A 21,495-nucleotide genomic window follows, 5' to 3' on the forward strand; every position below is an offset into this window, starting at 1 on the left:
GTCGGGATGTGGACTCTCCCTGGGGCCTCAGTGGGGACCAGCCCGAGGACCCACTTTAGACTTCTGACCTCCAGAAACCCAAAAAATACATTTGTGCTGCCTTTTTTGGGGGGGGACTAGGGATCGAACCCAGGACCTTAACCACTGAGTCACATCCCCAGCCCTTTTTTGTATTTTATGTAGAGACAGGGTCTTGATGAGCTGTTTAGGGCCTCAGTAAGTTGCTGAGGCTGGCTTTGAACTCGCAATCCTCCTGCCTCGGCCTCCCAAGATACTGGGATCACAGGTGTGGCCAAGCACTGGGGTCACGTGTGATGGCATGAACTTAGGATAGTGTTAGGGGATGAGCCTGATGGTTTTCATCTGCATATCATAGGAAAACAGAAGGATTATTACCCTTGAACAAACCAAGGCACAGAGAGGGGCATCGACTTGCCCTGGGGCACACAGCAGCTGGTGCTTGTCCAGCTTCCCCTTGAACCACAAGTGAAACTTGAACAAGAACAAGAACAAAGAAAAGAAGGAACGGAAGACAGAGGGCTGCACCCTTTTGGAGAAGGGCGAGGGAAGTGAACGTGAGGGCTGCAACTGCCTGGCAGAGGCTGGGCTGCAGGGCACTGGAGTGGGGCAGCCCTCGGAGAGTGCCCGTGCTGGACATCTGCTTCCCAGGCTGCTCCTGCAGGATGTTCAGGACCCAGCCAGTCCCTGGCACTGGGCAGCTCGGCTGCCTGTGTTGGGGAGACACCACAGACTCTGAGGGCCACCTCCTTGGGTTTCCAGCTACCACTGAGGCAGGCCTCCACCTCAGCTGGGCCTCATCCCCTGGAGAAGGAGGCCCTGGGTGGGGCCTCCCCTCCCGTGCCCTCCACGAATGACAGAGGAAGATCTTGGTATTGTCCAGAGGCCTTGGGCAGGGACAGGGCTGTGGGCAGCCCTCTGGGTGGGGCCCTGAGGCTCATAGCAAGGGTTGCCCTGTTTGCCATGGGGGAGGGGGAGGGGAGGCCAGGAAGGGCTGACCCTGACAGGTGCCCACTTGACCTGTGTCTGCCAAAGGACAGGGAAGGAAAGGAAACTCTTCCCTTGTTCAGACAGGGAAACTGAGGCCCAGCAAGCCACAGTGGATGGCAAGGGAGGCTGCTCTAGGCTGTGGCTCCTGTGGTCCACCCTGACCCCATCCTCCTCCTTCCAGGGTGAGCACAGGTGTCTCCTGCTGCCTTAGGGACAGGTGGGGCCTGAGCCCTGACACCAGGTGTGTCACCTCTCTGTGCCTCATGTCCCATGGGCCACGGGCACAGGTGTGAGCACTCGTGACTGGTGTTGCTGCAGGACTCAGCCACCTTTGCCCCTGCCTCAGCTTGGGTCAAGCGAGTTCCCTGGCGACGGGCTCCGCCCCCTGTGCCTCCGGTCTGATTCCTCCACCCGCAGCTGTCCCCTGGTCCGTCTGTAAATCGGGATCAGATGGCACCACTGGCAGGGCTGTCTTCAGGGTGCAAGGGGTCATTGGCCCCAGAGCAGCACAGGGGACCGGCTGGGTGCTGGGAAGGGCCCCTAAGGCCTCTGCGGTGGGTCAGCCTCTGGGGTCCTCTTTGGAGCTGGAGCCCAGTACTCCGAGGGACTCCAGCAAGCCCTGCCTCCCGGGGAATAAAAAGAAATCAAAAGTTTATTATTAAACCAGTTTCGGTTTTATTGGATTCCAGTCCAGTACAGCAGGGTGGGGGGCATGGTTCCTACCGCCCTGGGGGCGGGGCTGCAAGTCCCCACCAGCTGACCCCCGCGGACCCCGTGATGCCGGCCGGGCCCCTCCTCTCGTAGGATGCTGAAGGCACTTGGATGTCATTTTGAGGGCCTCAGGGTTGTCATGGCAACCAGGCCAGGAGGCTGCTGAGGGCGGGGCGGAGTCTGGGGTGGCAGGTCTTGTGGCCGGTCCGGGCGGGACCCAGGCGCCCCTGCTCCAGTCGGCGGGGAGGCTGGGCCTGCCTCCCGCCAAGCCCCGAGTCCTGTACCCAAGCCGCTTTCTCTGCCAAGACTTCTGCCAAGACCACCGACCAAGTCGAGCACCGAGCCCACCTGCAGGCCCCCGTCGCAGAGGACACCAGGTCTGGGGGCCGACGGTCTGCGGCGGAGCGCAGGCCACCGGCTGGAGCCTTCTTGGAGCATCCTGGAGGAGCTGCCCAGCCTCCCGGTGGTGACCGAGCGCTTTCTGGCTAAGGTCGGGCCCCACCGGGTTTCTGCGCCCTTTCCCCAGCCGCGTCCCGTCGTCCGTGGGGCTCGGGTCCTGGACGGTCCCTGCCTGGCATGGGAACCCTCCGCAGGGACGGGGCGCCCACGCCTGCCGAGCAGTGGGCAGTGGGCGCAGGGAGCCTTCTTTACCAGAGCCGCATCTGCCTGGGGTCCCGGGACATTCTGGTCCTTGACCTGCTGAACCCAAAACCGCAGAGGCCCCGTGCCCTGCTGCCCCCTCGTGCGCAGCGGGCTCCTCCGCAGAAGCCCGCGTGGCGCAGCCCGGAGCAGGCCAGAGGGGCCGGGCGTGGGGACTCGGGGCGGACCTGAGCCGGCTCAGGGGTCCGAGGGCTCGCAGGGTGGGCGGCCCTCCAGCTGGCCTGTCTAGAGGACACCGGGGCCAGGCCGGACCCGGCAGCCGTGAGGGGCGTGGCGGAAGCTGGGGGCGTGGCCTCTCCTGGGGGCGGCCCTGTGGGCCCTGGTGGGAGGGAGCATGGGCAGCAGGGGCGCGGGTCCCAAGACCCCACCGCGGCGGGGCGGGGCTGGGCCCCTCGGCTTACCTGCTTCCAGACCTTGGCCCGTCCCCCAGGGGCCGGGGCTGAGCTGTGTCCAGGTGTGAGCGGCTCTCAGAGGCTCCCCGAGCCCAGATGTGCGCCTCTGGGAGTGAGCAGCCCCGGCTCAGAAGTGGGGCCTGGGTTCGGGGGCCGCTGCTTCTGTGGGTCCTTGTGTAGGCGTCTCCCCAGGTGTGGGAGCCGTGTGGCCAGGGCAGGGGACGGGAGGGCAGAGCCTGGGGCAGCATCCGTGCACCTCCTGTTGTGAACTGTGGGCCGCAGGGACCCCCAGCCCCAGCCCCAGCCCAGTGACCATAGCAGGGGCAGGAAGACAGGTTGCAACCTTTAGAAAACACTTGAGAAACTGCAAAAGATGCTTTCTGATGAAAAACAGTCCTGGGGTTGGGTGTCTACAAAAAAGGGGAAGTTCTGCCAGCTAGCTGACTTGCAGTCACCCCTTCCCCCTCTGGAAAAATGCATAGGTGGAAATCAGTTGGGAAATCAGACCGGATCCAGCTTTCCCGACCCGGCCCAGCGTCCAGCCCAGCAAGGCCAACAGCGCGCCTCAGATCATCTTCATGTTGAACTTGCGCGCGCCGCCCTGGCCCGCGGCGGCGGCCGGACCGTCCACCTTACGGAAGGAGTACTCCACTGAGAAGTTGTTCTTGTGCTGCCCGCGGCCCCGGCTCCACACGAAGAGCAGCAGGAAGCAGAAAAGCACCACGCCCAGGAACGTGATGCACCCCATGGCCGTGGACACCAGGATGGCGGTGAGGTCCAGCGGGAAGCGCGCCGCCACCTGTGTCTCGTTGTGGGCCTCGCCCAGGGTCCGGTTGGCGGCCGGCGCGGGCTGCACCGTCAGCGTAGCGAAGTAGGTGTCGTTGCCGCCGGCGTTGCTGGCCACGCACGTGTAGGTCCCGCTGTCCTGCGGCCGCGCGTCCAGGATCTCCAGCGTGCCCCCCGGCAGAACGCGCGCCCGGCCGGCGCTGGCGGCCGTCACCGCGCGGTGCTGCGGGGTCACCCAGGCCACGGTGGGCGCCGGCTCGCCCTCGGCGCGGCAGAGGAAGCGGACGTCGTCGCCCGCGGTGGCGGTGACGTGCTGCAGCCGGCGCTCGCGGATCTTGGGCTTGCGGCAGACGAAGTACTCGAAGAGCACGGAGTCGGGCAGGTTGCGCAGCGCGTCGCCGCGCACCTCGGCCGGGGTGGCGCAGGCCGGCAGGCGCCCGTCGAAGTTGAGGGTCTTGCGGCGCTGCACGATCCAGAGCAGGCGGCAGTCACAGGCCAGCGGGTTCCCGTCCACGCGCAGCGTCTCCAGCGTGTTGACCGAGTGGAAGGTGCTCTCCTCCAGCGTGGACAGCAGGTTGTTGGACAGGTTCAGCAGGCGGATCTGTCGCAGGCCCAGGAAGGCCTGCGGCTCCACCACCGCCAGCAGGGCCCCGGCCAGGTGCAGCTCCCGCAGGCGGACTAGGTCCCGAAAGGACCCCCGGGGCACCGTGCTGATGGGGTTGTGGGACAGGTTGAGGCAGGTCAGATGTGCCTGGTGCCGCAGCGCGGCGGCCGGCACCGCGGTGATATTGGTGTGGGTGACGGAGAGCGAGGTCAGGTTGAGGCCCTGCAGGCTGCCGGCGGCCACGTCCTCCAGCAGGGGCCAGTTGTCGATCTCCAGGTGCAGCAGCCCCGGAAGCTTCCGGAAGTTCTGGTCCTCCAGGGCGGCGATGGCCAGGTGTCGCAGCCGCAGGGCGCCCAGGCCCCGCAGATGGCCCAGCGACTCTCCGGACAGTGCCGTGAGGTTGCAGCGCTCCAGGGTCAGCTCCTCGAGGGCCAGCAGCCCCGCGAAGGCTCGGCGCGAGATGAACACCAGGTCGTTGTCGCCCACCTCGAGCCTGCGGAGGCTGTGCAGGTCCTGGAAGGTGTAGTCTAGCAGGATGACCAGCCTGTTCTCGCTCAGATCCAGCAGCGTGAGGTTGTCCAGGCGCGTGAAGACCCCGGGCGGGATGAGCTTCAGCTGGTTGCCGCGGAGACGCAGGACGCGCAGGCGCGGCAGGTTGGCGAAGGCGCCGGGCTCCACGTGCGCGATGACGTTCTGGCTCAGGTCCAGCTCCTCCAGCGCGGGCAGCGCGGCCAGGTCCCCGGGATTCAGGCAGCGGATGCGGTTGCGGCTGAGCTCCAGCACGCGCGTCTCGGCCGGGACGCCGTCGGGCACGGCGGTCAGGCGGCGGCGCGCGCAGACCACGGCGCGCGTCTGGGCGGCGCACTCGCAGCGGGCCGGGCAGCCCCCGGCCGGGGGCGGCGCCGCGGGCAGCAGCAGCAGGTGCAGGCTCAGCACGCGCAGCCAGCAGGTCATGGTGCGGAGCCTGGGCCTAGGGCCGCGCCACCATCCTCAAGCGCACCTGCGGGCGGGGGCAGCGTCAGCTCCTGGCGCCTCGACCCCAGCCCGCCCCACCCCCGAGGCCCGGGAAGCGCCTGCCCACCGCGCGGGCTGCACTCCACGCCTGGGAATCTCCGCCCAGGAGGAGGGCGGCATCCCGAGACCCGAACTGAACGTTCACGGCCACAGACAGCATCGCTAATGGCAGCCGGGGACAGCCCGGGTGTCCATGGGTGCGGGAATGGTCCACGCACACGCTGGGGCATGATTCAGCCATGAGCAGTAGCGAGGCCCCACACACGCGGCAGCGGGATGGCCCTCGAGGACGTGCTCAGTGACAACGAAAGGGCCACACGACCCATGACCCACTCGTGAAGGAGCGTGTGACCCCATGGATCGGAAATGTCCCAGACAGGCCAGTCCAGAGAGAGGGTGTGGAGTCCTGGTGCAGCCGGCTGGGGAGGGATGGGGTGATTCCTCATGGGGATGGAGGGGTGACAGAATGTTCTAGAATTACACCGATGGGATTTTATACTAAATGAATTTCATCTCAGTAAGAACATCGCCAAGGAAAGGCTTCATCCACCTGCAGAGGAGTCGTGCAAGTGTTTCAGCTGTTGTTTAAAAAGACATTTACTGGGGCTGGGGGTGCAGCTCAGTGGTAGAGCACTTGCCTGGCATGCATGAGACCCTGGGTCGAATTCCCAGCGCTGTAAATAAATAAGTAAAGTAGGCATTCATCGAGTGCCTGTTGTATACCAGGCTGGCGGCTCCTGCCCTCCTGGGCTCACATCCATGGGGACACAGGAGGCTTGGAAGACCCCTCTAGGAGCCTTACCAGCCAGAAGTTCCCTCCACCCTGTGTTGGAGCCCGGTGGCCTCTCCTCTGCCGACCGCCAGCCTCAGTCGGCGCCCGCCTTCCCTTCTCACTCTGCCTCCTGGGCCTGGACCTGCACTGGGCACACACTGGCTTGACAGGCGGCACTGCTTGTGACAAACAGGCAACAGGAGCACAGGGTGGGCGTGGAGGGGAGCCGCGTGGTGTGCCATCAGGTTGGAGGAGGGGCAACCTCAGGCCAAGCAAGGTGACTCCTGAGCTGGACTCTTGTTTCCCCGAGAAGACACCTGAGTCTTGCCTGGGTGTCAGTGAGGGTGGGCTGGGTCGTGGCGGTCACACAGGAGGACAGACCTGTCCAACAACCGTCCTCAAATAAGAGGGGAATGTGGACACACAACGCAGGGAGGAGAGCCACAGGAAGATGGAAGCAGAGGCTGGGGTGACACAGCCACGGGCCAGGGGAACTGGAAGGGGCAGGAGTCTCCTGGAGCCTTGGAGGGACCAGCCCCCCCACACCCCAACGCGGACTTCTGGCCTCCAGGCCTGTGGGAGCACACCTCCGCTGCTGTCAGCCTTAGCCTGCAGCCCCAGGAAGCTCAGAGAGCCGAGGAGGCCTGGGAAGCGTGTTGCAGGCTGGGGGGACAGCCAGTGCAAAGGCCCTGAGGTGGAGTGGTGGCTGACGAGGCTGCAGGTGCAGGGCGTGGGTGAAAGTGGAGAGGAGTTGGCAGGGAGGGCTTCAGGCGCCAGCAGGCCCGGGGTCCTGGAGGCGCAGCCTTCCTGGCTGTCGGAACGCCTGGCTGCACGTGCGTCCCCAGGGCTGTGAGGGGTCGGGTGGGCAGGAACGGCCAGATGGCAGCCGGCCTGCACCGCCCAGCCTCTTCTGCCTGGCTGCTTCCTCATCTGCCAGGTGGCTATTTTTGGCACCTGAGCAGCTGAAGCCCCCAGGCATCCCCAGCTCCCCTTGTCACTGTCCCTTCAGACCTGGCTCAGCAGGACCAGGCCACAGAGCATCCTCTGCAATACCACGAGGGCAGCAGCCTCCTGGCTTCTCAGCACGTGAGCCAGGGACCAGCACATGGTGGGGTGCGGCCGGGGAGATGAGACCGTGTTGGCCCGGGGCCCTCAGCCAATGGCCGGGTCTGCAGAGGAGGCAATCTGGAGGCGAGTGCAGGACGGGCCTGTCCCAGTGACTCGGGAGGCTAAGGCAGAGGGGGCAAGTTCCAGGCCATTTACTCAGCAAGACCCTGTCTCAACATGGAAAATTAAAAGGCCAGGGCTGGCTCAGTAGTAGCACGGTGCCCCTGGGTTCAAGCTCAGCTACCGAAAAGAGAGGGAGAGAGAAACATGGATGCGGACCAGACAAGGAAGCTGTGTGACATGTGAAAGGACACAGGCTGGGGTGATGTGTCCATGAACCAAGGGACACCAGGGCTGCCCACTTCTGGACCAGGCAAGGGGAGGTCCTTCCCCAGAGCACCCTTGCACACTCTTTGATTTTGGATGTCCACACCCTGGCATTGAGAGGGAAAAAGTTTCTGTTGTTTTCAAGCTACCCTGCATGGCAATTGGTTACAGAGGCCCCAGAGGACGAATACAAGACTTCACCCTCCACGCATCTGCAGAAGACTCACTTTCAGGACAGTGGCAAAAACAGGCAGGTTTTCTGCAGCCTTTTTCGTAACAGTGAAAAAGTGGAACAAACCTAAGTGTCCATCGACAGGGGATTGCGAAAATAAACCATAATCTGCATGTGTGATGACATGCAGGAAGATTTGCAGGGACTGACAGGCAAAAATGGATGATCTAATCTAGATATCCCTCAGCAGGGGATCAAACATGCTGTGGTCCATATCTGCTGCAGAGTGCAGGGAGATTTATGTGCACCAACAGAGGAAGTCGGCGAAGACCTTGTTAACGGGATGGCGGGGAGAGAAGGACCTAACCTAAGTGTCCATTGTTTAGGGATCAGTCACGTACTCAGCGACTTGACTTGAACTTGTTGCTGTGGGATGCTGGGAGATGTTCCTGGAGGAAGACACTGACCCCGCTCTCTGGGGAGAACGATAAGGACCACCAGCAATCCCAGACACGCAAGGCCACCCGAGACGGAATAACTGGAGGTGGAACTGAAGCCTCGAGCTGGGCGGCCAGATGGACACCCGTGTGGGGGCCCTGACGCTAGCTCGGCCAGTCAATGGCAGGAAGGAAGCCGCCATGGGAGGAGTGGGCTTCTGGAGGAGGGGAGCCTGGGGAGGAGGGTGCCGGCGGCTGCCTGGGGTGGCCTGGGCTGCAGGGAGTGGACTCCTTCCCTCCGCCATGCCTTCTTGGGCTGTTTTTCTAGGTCATTCTCTGCTGGCCAGTGCCCGTGTCAGAGGCCATGTCCCAGAGAGGACTAGAGAACAGAGTGACTGACGTTCCCTCGGCACCAGCCCCTTTGCCTCTGGCAGTGTCTGACCTGAAGCCTGCGCTGGCGCGGTGGCTGCGGCCCTGCCGTGGTCTCCTTGCCTGGGTGTGGGAGATGCGGCCTGAGCAGCCTGCTCTGCAGAAGCCGGGCCTCCAGCTCTGCCCCAGGGGAAGCAGCTGGGCTCTTGGCCCTAAGGACTGGCCCCTGGTAGGTGGAGTCTGTTGGTCCTTAGAATAAAATCAAAAGGCCTCCTGACAGCCACAGCGCCCTGAACCTTCTGTCCCGTCCCCTCCCTCTGCTCCAGCCACAGGGCCCCTCACTGAGCCTCCAACTCACCAGGCTTGGTCCTGCCCCAGGGCTTTTGCATGTCTGTGTCTCTCCCCCGACTTCATTTTGGTCTCACCTGAAATGCCACTGCCCTGGTTACTTTCTGCCCAAGTCCCCACCCTAGTCTTCCTGGAATGCCAATCAAAGACTTGCTCAATGCTGGTGTCTTCCTGGACTGTGAAGATGAAGGAAGAGGAAGATGAAGAGGGAGGAGGAGGAGAAAATGATGGTGATGGTGATGATGGTGGTGGTGATGGTGGTGATGGTGGTGGTGATGGTGGTGGTGGTGGTGGTGGTGATGGTGGTGATGGTGGTGGTGGTGGTGGTGATGGTGATGGTGGTGGTGATGGTGGTGGTGATGGTGGTGATGGTGGTGGTGGTTGTGGTGGTGGTGGTGATGGTGGTGGTGGTGATGGTGATGGTGGTGATGGTGGTGGTGGTGATGGTGGTGGTGATGGTGGTGGTGGTGGTGGTGGTGGTGATGGTGGTGGTGGTGGTGGTGGTGGTGGTGATGGTGGTGGTGATGGTGGTGGTGATGGTGGTGGTGGTGGTGGTGATGGTGGTGGTGATGGTGGTGATGGTGGTGGTGATGGTGGTGGTGATGCTGGTGGTGATGGTGATGGTGGTGATGGTGATGGTGATGGTGGTGATGGTGGTGGTGATGGTGATGGTGGTGGTGGTGGTGGTGATGGTGGTGGTGGTGGTGATGGTGGTGGTGATGGTGGTGATGGTGGTGGTGATGCTGGTGGTGATGGTGATGGTGGTGATGGTGATGGTGATGGTGGTGGTGGTGGTGATGATGGTGGTGGTGGTGGTGGTGGTGGTGGTGGTGGTGATGGTGGTGGTGGTGGTGGTGGTGGTGATGGTGGTGGTGATGGTGGTGGTGGTGGTGGTGATGGTGGTGGTGGTGGTGGTGGTGATGGTGGTGGTGGTGGTGATGGTGGTGGTGATGGTGATGGTGGTGGTGATGGTGGTGATGGTGGTGGTGGTGATGGTGATGGTGGTGGTGATGGTGGTGGTGGTGATGGTGGTGGTGGTGGTGATGGTGGTGATGGTGGTGCTGATGGTGGTGATGGTGGTGGTGATGGTGGTGGTGATGGTGGTGGTGATGCTGGTGGTGATGGTGGTGATGGTGATGGTGGTGATGGTGGTGGTGGTGGTGGTGATGGTGGTGGTGGTGATGGTGATGGTGGTGATGGTGGTGGTGATGGTGGTGATGGTGGTGGTGGTGGTGATGATGGTGGTGGTGGTGGTGGTGGTGGTGATGGTGGTGGTGATGGTGGTGGTGGTGATGGTGGTGATGGTGGTGGTGGTGATGGTGGTGGTGATGCTGGTGGTGATGGTGATGGTGGTGATGGTGATGGTGGTGATGGTGGTGGTGATGGTGGTGGTGATGGTGGTGATGGTGGTGGTGATGGTGGTGATGGTGATGGTGGTGGTGATGGTGATGGTGGTGATGGTGGTGATGGTGGTGATGGTGGTGATGGTGGTGGTGATGGTGGTGATGGTGGTGGTGATGGTGGTGATGGTGGTGGTGATGGTGATGGTGATGGTGGTGATGGTGGTGGTGATGGTGGTGATGGTGATGGTGGTGGTGATGGTGGTGGTGATGGTGATGGTGGTTATGGTGGTGGTGATGGTGATGGTGGTGGTGGTGATGGTGATGGTGGTGGTGGTGATGGTGGTGATGGTGATGGTGGTGATGGTGGTGGTGATGGTGATGGTGGTGGTGGTGATGGTGGTGATGGTGGTGATGGTGGTGTGGTGATGGTGGTGGTGGTGCTGGTGGTGATGGTGATGATGGTGATGGTGGTGATGGTGGTGGTGATGGTGATGGTGGTGGTGGTGATGGTGGTGATGGTGATGGTGGTGGTGATGGTGGTGGTGAAGGTGGTGATGGTGGTGATGGTGGTGGTGATGGTGGTGGTGATGGTGGTGATGGTGGTGGTGATGGTGGTGATGGTGGTGGTGATGGTGGTGATGGTGGTGGTGATGGCGCTGCTCCTACAGCCTGGCTCTGTACTGGCCCTGGCTCTGCCTTGGTTGTCTCATTCCACAGGGCTCCATGGTGGAGGCCAGCACCACCCCACTTACAGGTGGGCACGCTGAGGCCCAAGGCAGCTTAGGTCACCCGGCCCCCGAAGCACAGGGGCTCGTCAGTTGGTCCAGTTAAGAAATACTCAAGTGAGCGAGCGGGAGGTGCCCGCCTGCCACCTGAGCAGCTCCGAGGGGGAACTGGGGGCCGCAGGGGGACGGTAGGTTCCGGACCATCTTGGGCAACTTCCTGCCTCAAAATAAAAAGGACTGGGCAGGCCTGCCCCATGGCAGGGCCTGTGTTCCCTTCCCTGGGCCAGAGAAAAAGGAAAAGGAAGGATGAAGCGGGAAGGAAAGCGCACAGCGGCGAGGAAGGGCCTGCTGGGCGCTGAGGCCAGGCGGCCGGGACCCGTGCAGAGCAGACAGGCTCCATTTTTCCTTCTGGGTTTGGCAGGAAAGACAGACAGGCAGTTTGGCTCTGCTGAGTGCAGGGAGAGCAAGGCCAGTGTCCCCCAGAACAGATGCTGACCCGCGTCCCTGCGAGGTCCACGCCACCCTGCTTAGCTGCCTAGGAGGCTGCTCGCCCTGGGCTGTCCTCTCCTGCCTTGTCGCATCCTCCTCGGCTGCAGACCCCTCGGGAGGCAGCCTCCCGCGGCTGCCCTAGGACCCTTGCTCACCCTCCTCCCCGCCCCTCCCTGGCAGAGACCAGCGGAGCTTCCTGCCACCCTGTTCCCCACGTTGGCTTTGGAGTGACTCCAGGGACATCCAAGAACACGAGCCCCTCAGGGAGACGGTCACTCGCTCTGACTGGATGGGCAGGGCTCTGGGGTGGCGCCCACGCCTGCGTCTCCCGCTCCCCCCACCTCTTTGCTGCTGGGGCAGAACCTGGGGCTCCACCACCAGCGGCACCCAGCCTCCCGGGCAGTGGGGATGACGCTCAGCTCTGAGTGGCTCCCGCAGACCGCGAGGACAAAGCCAGGGCACCGGGTAATGACAGGGCAGGTTGGGATCGAGGGCTCGAGCCACTGAGATGCCAGCATGCGGCCTCAGTCCCGCTGTGCTCTGTGAGCTCGGAGGGAAGTCACACCCTCTCTGGACCTGGCCTGTGGGGCACAGGCACAGGATCTTCTGCGTGTCCTCGAGCTTGCTGTATGGTCACTCCTGGCTGATGTCACTGCCCTGCCCAGCAGCGCCATTCACGCCGGCGTTCCACTCTAACCTGTCCTCACTGGCCTGCCCTGTCATTTCCCCTGTGGGGTGCTGGGAACTCAGTGCTGGATGGAAGCTTCAGAGTCGCCCCTGCTGGGCTGCCAGGGCCTCCTCGCTCCCCGCTCCAGCCTCCCAGGGCTGCGCTGTCCTGGCGCCTGGGGCAGCTGCAGTGTCCTGGGTGGAGGCGGGGACCACGGCCAGGAGCTGAGTCCCCCATTCCTGCATCTCAGGAGGAAAGGCTGGGCGCTGGAGCAGCCTCTCTGGGCCGGTTCCCTCCCTGGAGGGCCGGGCCTCGCGGTGAGCCTGGCTGGCTTGCGCTGCTGGGTTTGAGGACGCCAGATGCGTACCTGTGTCTGCATGGAGGCCCAGGCGGACAGCCTGTTGCTCATGGGTACCAAGCATTGGGAAGGGCAGCCGGGCAAGGGCCCTGTGGGTGAAGGCCAGCAGTGGACGGTGCGTGGAGTAGGCTGCGGGGAAGGGGCCTGGGCTGTTCAGTCTCTGTCCCCTCCTGCGACCCCTCTTCCCGACCTCCCAGGATGCAAATGCCATCTGCTCACTGAGCTCCAGCCGGGGCCACCTGTGTCCTCGTGTCCCCACCTCATGCCCACGGCACTGACCGCCCAGCTCCACCCTGAACATCGAGGCACTGCCCTCCAGGCCGCCCTGCCAGTCTGTCCCCCATCCCTGCGCGTCAGTTCAGCCTCCAAACATCCCAGACCCACCGCTTGGCTTCTCCAGCTGCCACCTGGACCCCACGGCCCCAGCCAGGCCACTCGTGCCCACAGCCCCTCGCTGCATCTGGCCTGGGCACTGCAGACCGGGTGCCCTCCCCGGGCCTGGCGGACCCCAGGCTGAGCTGTTCTCTGTGCGTCCTGGGGACTGCGGGGTGCTGAGCAGTGGCCCCGGCCCTACCAGGCCACACCAGGACACCCACTGAAGAACCTCATGTCCCTGGACATGGTCCAGCATCCCCTGGGGTCAGAGCAGTCCCAGGGACAGCCCACAGTGCACAGTGCTGGCACGGAGCAGGAGGAAACAGGGAAACCCAGCAGAGACCCAGAGAGGGCCAGTGGTGTGCCCAGGCCCACGCAGCAGACGAGAGGCAGCCACCCACCTTCACCCCCACGCAGGCCGGCGTCCCTCCCCAGCCCTCCAGGGACACCCACTCCAGACAAGGAGTGGCCCTGGGAGAGTGAGGCTCCCTCCTCACATGCAGGGCCGCCACACTGCGGCCACTCGGGGCCAGCAAGTGTCCAGGGAGTGCAGAGATGCCCAGGCTGGGCCCTGGGCCCCTCTCTGGCCACATGTGTGGTCAGTGCTGGGCTTGCGACCTCGGGCCCATAGGCCCCGCTGTGGCCGCTGTACCTGAGTCCTGTCCTGGGTGACTGGCTGAGGCTGGACCCGAGCCGGGGCGCCCGACCTCCCAGACGCCGTGTCCTGGAGCCGCCGGCCTTCCCAGCGCTGAGCGCCCCCGCCCGGCGCCCGCCTTCCCACAGCTGGGCGAGGGCCTCCCCTCAGGAGCTGGCTGTCTGACTGTGCCCGACAGAATGGGCCCCGGGGCCTTGGCCACCTGTAGGTGCCCTGGCAGGAAGGCATAGCTGTGTCTCCAGGGCTGTCACCTCCTAGCCCGCTACCCCGGCCATGTGAACGGGGACCAGCCATGGTTCGAGGCTTGAAGCTGGGGTCCAGGGCTGGTGGCTAAGAACCTTTCTGCCCGCTCCCCACCGGCCAGATTCCTCGCAGAGCTGCCCACAGGGCCTGGCCCTGCCACGGCCTCGGCACATCCACTGCTGGGCCTCAAGGAAGGACGTGTCGGGCCCCTGAAGAGGACTAGGAGCTCCAGGGACACAGGCTCAACCCCACGCGCCAGGAGCCGGGCCGCGGTGGCCCTGGTCACCGAGGGAGCGGGCTGGTCCTGGGCGGGCTTTCCAGAACGTGCACAGGGGTGGGCTGCATCCCTCTACCCCAGAAGGAAGCCTGCCCTGGACTCCTGCGGGCAGTGGAGCCGCGTGGCATGGCCTCCATGTCCGCTCTCACCAGAAGCTGGGCGGGCCCAGGCTGAGGGGCTGCTGCTCTGTCCCGACAGAGAGCAGCTGCCGCCTGCCAGAGTTCCGGGGAGTGGGGCCTGGCGGGCGGGCATGGGCTGCTGGGTCAGGCCACGCAGCACACTGAGCGCGAAGGGAGGCAGCTCCGCTGATTCCCGGAGGCCCTGGGACAGCACGGGGACGCAGTTGCACGGCGTGGGACTGCGCCCCGCTGCAGCTCACCCCACCGTTCCTGGCCACACTGCCCACTGCAGGGCAGGACAAGAGCTCCCGCGTCCCCAGCCCACCCCCAGCGGCCTCAGTCAGGCACTCAGCTCCTGGAGCCTCCGCCTCCCACTGTGCAAAGCGCACCAGACGGTGTGCTCCTCCCTGGGCTGCCTGGAGGGAGAGCGGGAAGCCGCCGGGCGGGCCGCGGGCAGGCTGGGTCGGAAGCCCCATCCGCTCCCGATGCTGCGCCCGCTGCTCTCTTCGAGCACTGAGTGGACGCTGCTGTGTGCGGGTGCCCTTCTGGGGGTGTCCTCTCTGAATTCTGTGTATCTGACTTTGCTGGGGCCTGAAGCAGGGCCTCTCCCGGGCCAGGCAACGCTAGCCACTGGGCTATGCTTCCCTCTCAAGGGAAGCAGACACCAGACGCTCGGACAGCAGGCAAGGAAAGCAAGCCAGCGTCCCAAAACGCCTCCTCGTCCTGTAGCCTGGGGCCCACGCACCTCCCGGGGCAGAAGGGGTTGAGGGGACCCGGGGAGGCCCTGAGCTGGGGTCACCCAGGTCACCCAGGTCCTCGTGAGGAGGCAGAGAGTCTGGAGGAGGCTGCGCTGCTGGCTCTGGAGCTGGAGGAGGGGGCTGTGCGCTCTCCTGGGCCTCGGGAGGGACGGGGATCCAGCCCAGGAGGCCTGGACCTCTGACCCTCAACTCGAGAGGGCGCAGGTGGCCGCGGGCCACTGAGCGTGCCACTCCTGGAACGCCGTCAGGGCCAGGAACGGCCTCCGGGCTTTCAGGAGACAGAGGGGCTGCTCCCAGGGCTTGGCGCCTGGTCAGCCACGGTGCGGGCGGGACCTGCCTGGGGGTTCCTGGACCTGACCTGTGGGGCTCTTCTGCAGCCCCCACTGTCCTCGCTGTCCATCCTGGGACTAGCTTGGCAGCAAACTGCAGCAAACCCTGATCCACAGGGAGGCAGCCGTCGCTGGGACTCTGGTCCCCTGGTTCCAAGGAGGCGGCCAGGCCCTGCAGGGGGGCACGCCCAGCCGCCCAGGCCGCCTCCTCTGCTGAGCAGAGCTCGGCCCCCTGAACCTGAAGGTCACTTGGGACACGTCCTATGGCTGGTCCCTTCTCAGGCCAGGGAATCCGAAGCCTCCCTCAGGAAGGTCCCCTGGAGGCTGAACTGGGTGGGGGGAGATGGAGGCCTGGCAGCCAGCCCCCTGCCCCAGGCACACAGGGGGCGCAGGTTTGGCAGGCCTGGGCGCACCCCCACCAGATATGGGAGGCTCGGCCCGCCCCACAGGCACCTGCCCTCTGAGGTCTGCTTTTGGGGACACACTACTGGACCCCGGGCCCGACACAGCCTCTGTCCTAGATCTGGACTCTCCCGGGTTCTCACCCGTGACAACTCATTAAGCCCTTAATTAGTCTCCATCTGCTGTCACTCGCTGTCAGCCCTGGGGGGCTGGAGCCTGCCGACCCACTTTCCTGGCCAGCCTGTGTGGGGGCTGCTGACCGCCCCTGTGGAGGAAGGGCCCCTGGCCCTGGAAGACACTCGCAGGGCTGCCACACACCATGCCGCTCGCGCCCCAGCACTGAGGCCGAGGAATCACCAAGCTCACTGTAGAGAAAAGGGAACGGAGGGTCAGGGGGCCCAGCTCCGTGGCAGCCCTTGGCTGCAGAGAGTGAGCTCGGAACCCAGGTCTGGTGTCAGCACCCAGCTCCTCGCGCTCCCAAGGCCTGGGATTGGCACGGGGTGGGGGGCGGCTTGCTGGGGCCCACCCGAGTCGAGCCTGGCGCAGAGTTCTGCAAGAGGCTCTACCTGGTGACGAGGTGGTGAGTCAGGGGTGCCGGGAGTGACAGCTCCGGATCTGCTTTACATTCCACAGCAAGGCGCCTTCAGATGCTGGGCTAAACCTGGGGGTGGACGGCAGGACCACCCCCACTCCACGAGGTGAACACTGAGGCCCGGGGGTGCGGGGCAGGGCTGGCCTCGGTCCACCAGGGCATCACTACCACCCTGCAGCAGGACCCAGCCCGGGGTGAGACCCACGGTGTCTTAATCCCGTGGGAGGTGACTCCTCAGAGATGGGAAGCTGCCGTTCAGAGGTGTCACTTGCTGGAAGGCACCAGCTGGGCCAGGGCAGGAAAGCAGGTGGGAAGGCAGAGTCTAGCCCTCTAAGCCCCTGTGGGTGGCAAGCTGGCCCTGGCCCTCGGGTACCTCAGAGCAGCTGGGTGCACAGGGGAAGCCCGCAGGGTCTACGGGCTGGGAAGGGGTCTCTGGTGGCTTTGCTCGGAGGGGAATGAGCTGGGGGTTTGCACCTGCAGCCATCCTGGCCCCACTACTTCCCACCGAGGTATGCTGTCCCAGCCTTTGCCTCGCGTCCCTCACAGCTGCACCCTTCCCATCCTGGGCACCTCTTTCAGGGAGCCCTCCAGGGCTGCGCCAGGACTCCTGGCTCCTCTGTCCCGTAAAGCGCGCCCATCACCCCAAGCCCCAGATGGCCCCCTGCTGCCCGTCCACGCAGAGGCCCCCTTCCCAACACCTGCCCCGGCTGGGAGCGAGGGTTCTCAGGCGGCTGTGCACACAAGGATCCCCAGGCCGTGCTGGAAATGCGGGTCCCAGGGCCACCCCAGAAGTTCCCATGCCTCCGGGCGAGGGACCTGCACCTTCGGCGCCGGCGCCCAGGGCGAGCCAGTCAAGGGCGGTCTGCGAAGACCCCGGGCTCTCCAGTGCCCGGGACCAAGCGCGAGGCGCCCCGCCAACTTGTTGAATGGCGCTTAGGGGCCTCGGCGGCCAGGACCCAGGCCCCGGCAGCCCCAGGCCCGCTCGGGTCGGGGCGCCCGCCGCCCGGTGCACGGCCCGGCGGACCCTGGGCGCGGGCGGGAGGCGAGGCTCCGCCGCCCGCGCCCCCGGCCCCGCCGCCCCCACGCCGGGCGCGTCCCCCGGCCCGGCCGCCGGCGCCGCAGGGAGCGCGGGGGTCCGCGGCGGGGGCGCGGGCGCCGAGGTCGGGAGCGGGGGGCGCTCGCGGGGGCGGCGGCGGCGAGCGGGCTGGGGCCGGCGCGGGGTCACTCACCTGGGCGGCTCCGCCGCGGACACGGCGCGGGCTGCGGCGCGAGGGCCGCCCGGAGCCGACACGAGCCGCCGCCGCCTCCCGGCCGCCGCCGTGCGCGCCCCCGCCGCGCGCGCCCCGCCGGCCTCCCCGTGCGTCTGCGGGGGCGCGCGGGCGGCGCGGGCCGGCGCGGGGCGGCGGGCGGCAGGTGTGCGGGGACACGTGGGCGCGGGTGCGGGACCGCCGGCCCGGGCAGGGCCCCTCTGCCCGCGGCGCGGCGCGGGCTGCCGCCCTGCAGGGAACGCAGGCCCCAAGCGCAGCAGGTTGCGCTGTCCAGAGCCGCCGCTCGGGCCACCTCCTCTGCGCGCCGTCCGCGCCTGCATCTGCACCTGGTCATCGTCCGCAGCCCTCCAGCTCCACTGGCCAATGGTCCCCAGGGGAAACTTGACCAGGGCCACTGCTGCAGAACCTGCTGGGGCTCCCTGTGGCCCCGGCTCTAAACACGTCTTCCGATCCACCCCTGCCCCCGCCCCGCCGGTGGCACCTCTTTGTGCCCAGGGCGCCGCCAGCTCCCGCTCCTACACAGGCTTGCTCCTCCAGTCTCGGCCTTCGAGGTGGCTGCTCCCTCTCTGTGACTGGCTGGGCTGTTCCCTGAGCACCCTCAGCCTGGCAGGGGCTGGCGGCACAGAGCTCTCAGTGCGCGTGGAAAGCACAGCAGCCAGGGGTCTGGGGGCTGCGGGTGCCCCTTGACGGAACCTCGGGGTGAGGGGCCAGAGCTAGCCTGAGAGAAGGCCTTGCCCAGGCCAGGCCATCAAGGAGGGGTTGAGCCTGTGTGCCGTCCCTGTGGGGCCGCACAAGCCCGGGAGAGCGAGCTCAATCAGGCCCCGGACAGGACACCAGGGGCCCAGGGCGCTGCCCCTGGAGCTCAGGGTGGGTCTAGCCCAGAAGGTGCAGCAGAGGGAGGGGACGTAGGCCCCCTGGTGGTAGCCTTTGCCCTCCCATGCTGGGATCCCTGTAGGCAGCCAGCTCGCTGCCCACTCGCCCACCCTGCAGAGTGGCCTGCTGCTGTCCCATTCCACAGATGAGCAGGTGGAGGCTCAGAGCTGTCCTCTGTCCCCAGGAGGGGAGAGAAGTGGACCTGCCCCCTGGGAGCCGCCGCCCACCCCTGCCCCGCTCCCTCCCCGTCCTCTGCGTCCTCTGCGTCCTCCGGCAGTGTCACTGGTGGCTTGGCACCAGCAGAGCCACCTGTGACTCAGGCAGGCTTTGTTCCCAGACTGTCGTGTTGGCCAGAGGCCCAGAGCCTGCATCCCGGGAGGCCGCAGGCCAGGCCCCCACGGGACCAGGCAGGAGGTGGGTGGCCTCAGAGGGGTCTAGATAAAGGACACAACCTCTTTCCATGGTCCCTCATTCCTCACCCCAGCTGGGTGCTGCCAGTGCGCTGTGTGACCTCAGTCTGATCACTACCCCTCTGAGCTGCTAGGCTCTCTGAGCTGCTAGGGCTGATCCCTGCATCACAGGGCTCTTGGGGGAAGGGATTCACTGAGCACCTACCGTGTGCCAAGCCAAGCGACGGGGGTGGGGGGAACCTCTGCAGTGGGGCCTGCGGATCCGTGGGACAGCAGGTGGGAAAGGCCACATTGGTGGCTGGTGCCCGGCCTGAGCTGAGGTCAGAGAGCTTCCTCAGGGAGGGTCAGGGACATCAGCTGACACCCAACCCGAGTCTGGCTGAGTGACTGTGGGGGTCACCGCTCCAGCCTCAGTGTGCACACCTGGAAGGGGAGCGGAGGCCCTCCTGGAGGGAGCTTCCTTCCCGAAACGTGGCTTGGCGCACAGTAGGTGCTCAATGAGTCCCTTCTCCCGAGTCCTGAGATGCCGGGATCAGCCTTAGAGACTCAGACAGGGGAGGTGACCGGCCTGAGGTCACATGGCACCTCAATGCTGGCCTGGTGGCCCCGTCCTGCTGGGGGTCCTTCCTCTGGAAACGTGACTGTGACTGGAGGGTAGAGTGAGCCCTGGGGGCTGGACCCCACCCCGGGGCCTTTGCACAGGCTGTTCTCTCTTCCCCGACGCCGGCCCCCGCCTGCCCCCGCTTCCCCCTGACTCATCCCCACCCTGGCCGCCTTCTGTCCCTCCTTCCCATCCTCCCTGGCAACTTCCCGAGATCGTCTGTAATTTATTGATTTATTCGGCGCGTGCCCCGCCCCCACCCACGTCTCCAGCACCCACACCCCATCACATCCAACAGAGGGGTGCGGCGACTCGAGGGAGGGGTCAGGGGTGGGGTTGGGCTGGGTGCACAGGGCCCCATACCCCGTTCTGGCCTCCCCGAACTGTGGCCTGTCCCTGGGTCCCCTGGCCAGCTCTCTCCAGTACCCAGTGGGAGGTGGCCCTGAGGCAGCTGGCCCTGGCACTTAGTAAGTACTTAGCAAAGGAACACACGGTGGCCTGTGGCTTCCAGCCACTCAGGCGCTGGTGACCTTGGGTGTTCCCACCCTCTGGTGACCAGGCTGGTCCCCTCTGGGAGCTGCCTTGGTGGGGGAGGGGCTGCAGGAAGGTTACAGCCTCCCAGGCAGCGGGGTAGGACCTGGTTGCCAGGGTTACGACCACCTGTGCTGGGGACATTGCCATGGAGACGGACCTGGGAGGAAAGGGCTCTGTGGATGGGGAGGCTTGGGAGGGGCGGGGTGAGGAGTGGGCTCCTGCTCTGGGGAGGGGCAGCGCTCTCCCTGTGGCTCTGGCTAAAACAACGCGTCCTCCCCTCTCTTCCAGAGAGCCAAGAGCCAGAGCTGTGATGGTGACGGGTCACAGCCAAGGTCAGCTGTGGGGACGGGTGGCTTGGGAGCCTCCCTGCGGCTCCACATGGCTTCCCCTCTGTCCCTGGGGCAGGAGTCGGCCCCAGCGTGGCTGGATATTTGCTGTGTGACCTCAGGCTAGGAGTCAGCCTCTCTGAGCCCCAGCAGCCTCATCTGTAAAGTGGGAACAGTAATAATGAGTCCTGTGGCTTTGGGAGGGTAAACGGGCACATGGTGTCGCCAGGCTGCCTCAGCTGGTCGACACCCTGGCATCTGTAGAGTGGCACAGGTGGAGCAAGAGGCACTTAGATCGTTTTTACACGATATTTTTTAGTTCTTGATGGGCCTTTATTTTATTTATTTGTTTACATGTGGTGCTGAGTATCAAACCCAGTGCCTCACACATGGTAGGCAAGCACTCTGCCACTGAGCCTCAACCTCAGCGCTCAGATCATTTTAAGGGAAGTTGGGAGCCATAGAGTGTTCTAGACAGGGAGGACTAGGATTGGATCTGTGTGGCCATGTGGGATGATTCTAGGTACAGAGGCAGGAACTTTAAGAACTGTCTCCTAAATAAGTAACCGCCCCGCCACCAGAGCAAGTTCTGGGCTCAGAGTGAATCTCGCCCACCCACCACTTAAGAGGTCTCTCCTCCGATGCGCATAGGAATGAACAGCTGCACCTGCATTGTGTGCACAAGGCCCTGGGTTCGATTCCCAGCACTGCAGAAAGAGAAGGGAAGGAAGGAGAAGGAAGTAACAGCCCCGCAGTCTCCCGAGGGAGCTCTTGCTGGGGCTGACACGTTGCTGGTGGAAACCGGGCCAGGGCTCCGCGCTCCCGCTCCCCTGAGCACCAAGAGCCCGGCCTCCCTGCAGGAGGATGGAGCTGCCGCCCTGCGCCCGTTTTCCTGACGGCCTGGCCAAGTGGTTCACACTGTTCAGACGCAGACCCCACAGAAAGCCCGCTGGCCGCAGTGGGTGGCGGCCGTTCTGCCCTCCTGGCAACGCGGTGCCCCGCAGGGCTGGGCACCAAGGCCCTGCACCTGCCCGGCTACTGTGTGGCCAAGGGGCTGCCCAGCCGGGCTCCTGGGGCCTCTCAGCAGGCGGGAGGGGCGCCCCACGCACACCGCGGAAAGGCCAGGGGCACCGGGCACCGGCTTCTGGACTCACGGGTCAGGCGGGTGCACTTGCAGCGTCCCCGGGAGCAGGGCCGCATTTGCGGTCCTGAGCAGGACAAGCCCGAGTGCCGTGCAGTGAGCGGGCGGACGGGGCAGGGCCCTGCAGGCCCGAGGGCCAGGGGTTGAGGGGAGCAAGGACCCACTTCCTGCCGGGCAGGAATGGGCGAGGAGGCGGACGAGGGCCCAGCACCAGCAGCCCTCCCTCTGCACTGGCCTCCAGGGCGAGCGATGGGCCTGGGCGGGTGGCAGCCTCTGGCCCTGGAGGGGCTGCGGCCTTCGCTG

General features: G+C 65.2%; 1 protein-coding gene across 2 annotated transcripts; it reads right to left on the reverse strand.

The window, feature by feature from the left end:
* Positions 1–1,677: 1,677 nt before the first annotated feature.
* LINGO3 (leucine rich repeat and Ig domain containing 3) lies at positions 1,678–17,348 on the reverse strand. Of its 2 annotated transcripts, none has more exons than XM_079116529.1 (2): positions 17,269–17,348; positions 1,678–5,161 (listed from the first exon to the last, which is right to left on the reverse strand). In XM_079116529.1, exon 2 carries the CDS (start codon positions 5,113–5,115, stop codon positions 3,337–3,339), a length of 1,779 nt encoding a protein of 592 aa, XP_078972655.1. In that variant the 5' UTR covers positions 5,116–5,161; positions 17,269–17,348; the 3' UTR covers positions 1,678–3,336. The 2 variants fall into 2 exon arrangements, with proteins under 2 accessions (XP_078972655.1, XP_078972656.1); XM_079116530.1 differs by lacking the exon at positions 17,269–17,348 and adding an exon at positions 16,014–17,066.
* Between the last annotated feature and the right edge of the window lie 4,147 nt (positions 17,349–21,495).

This window comes from Sciurus vulgaris (assembly GCF_902686455.1).
Source record: "Sciurus vulgaris genome assembly, chromosome: 16".
Classification (NCBI taxonomy): Eukaryota; Metazoa; Chordata; class Mammalia; order Rodentia; family Sciuridae; genus Sciurus; species Sciurus vulgaris.

Bases quoted from the DNA above. Each gene is read 5' to 3' on its own strand.
- LINGO3 (XM_079116529.1), bottom strand. From the start codon at position 5,115: ATGACCTGCTGGCTGCGCGTGCTGAGCCTGCACCTGCTGCTGCTGCCC.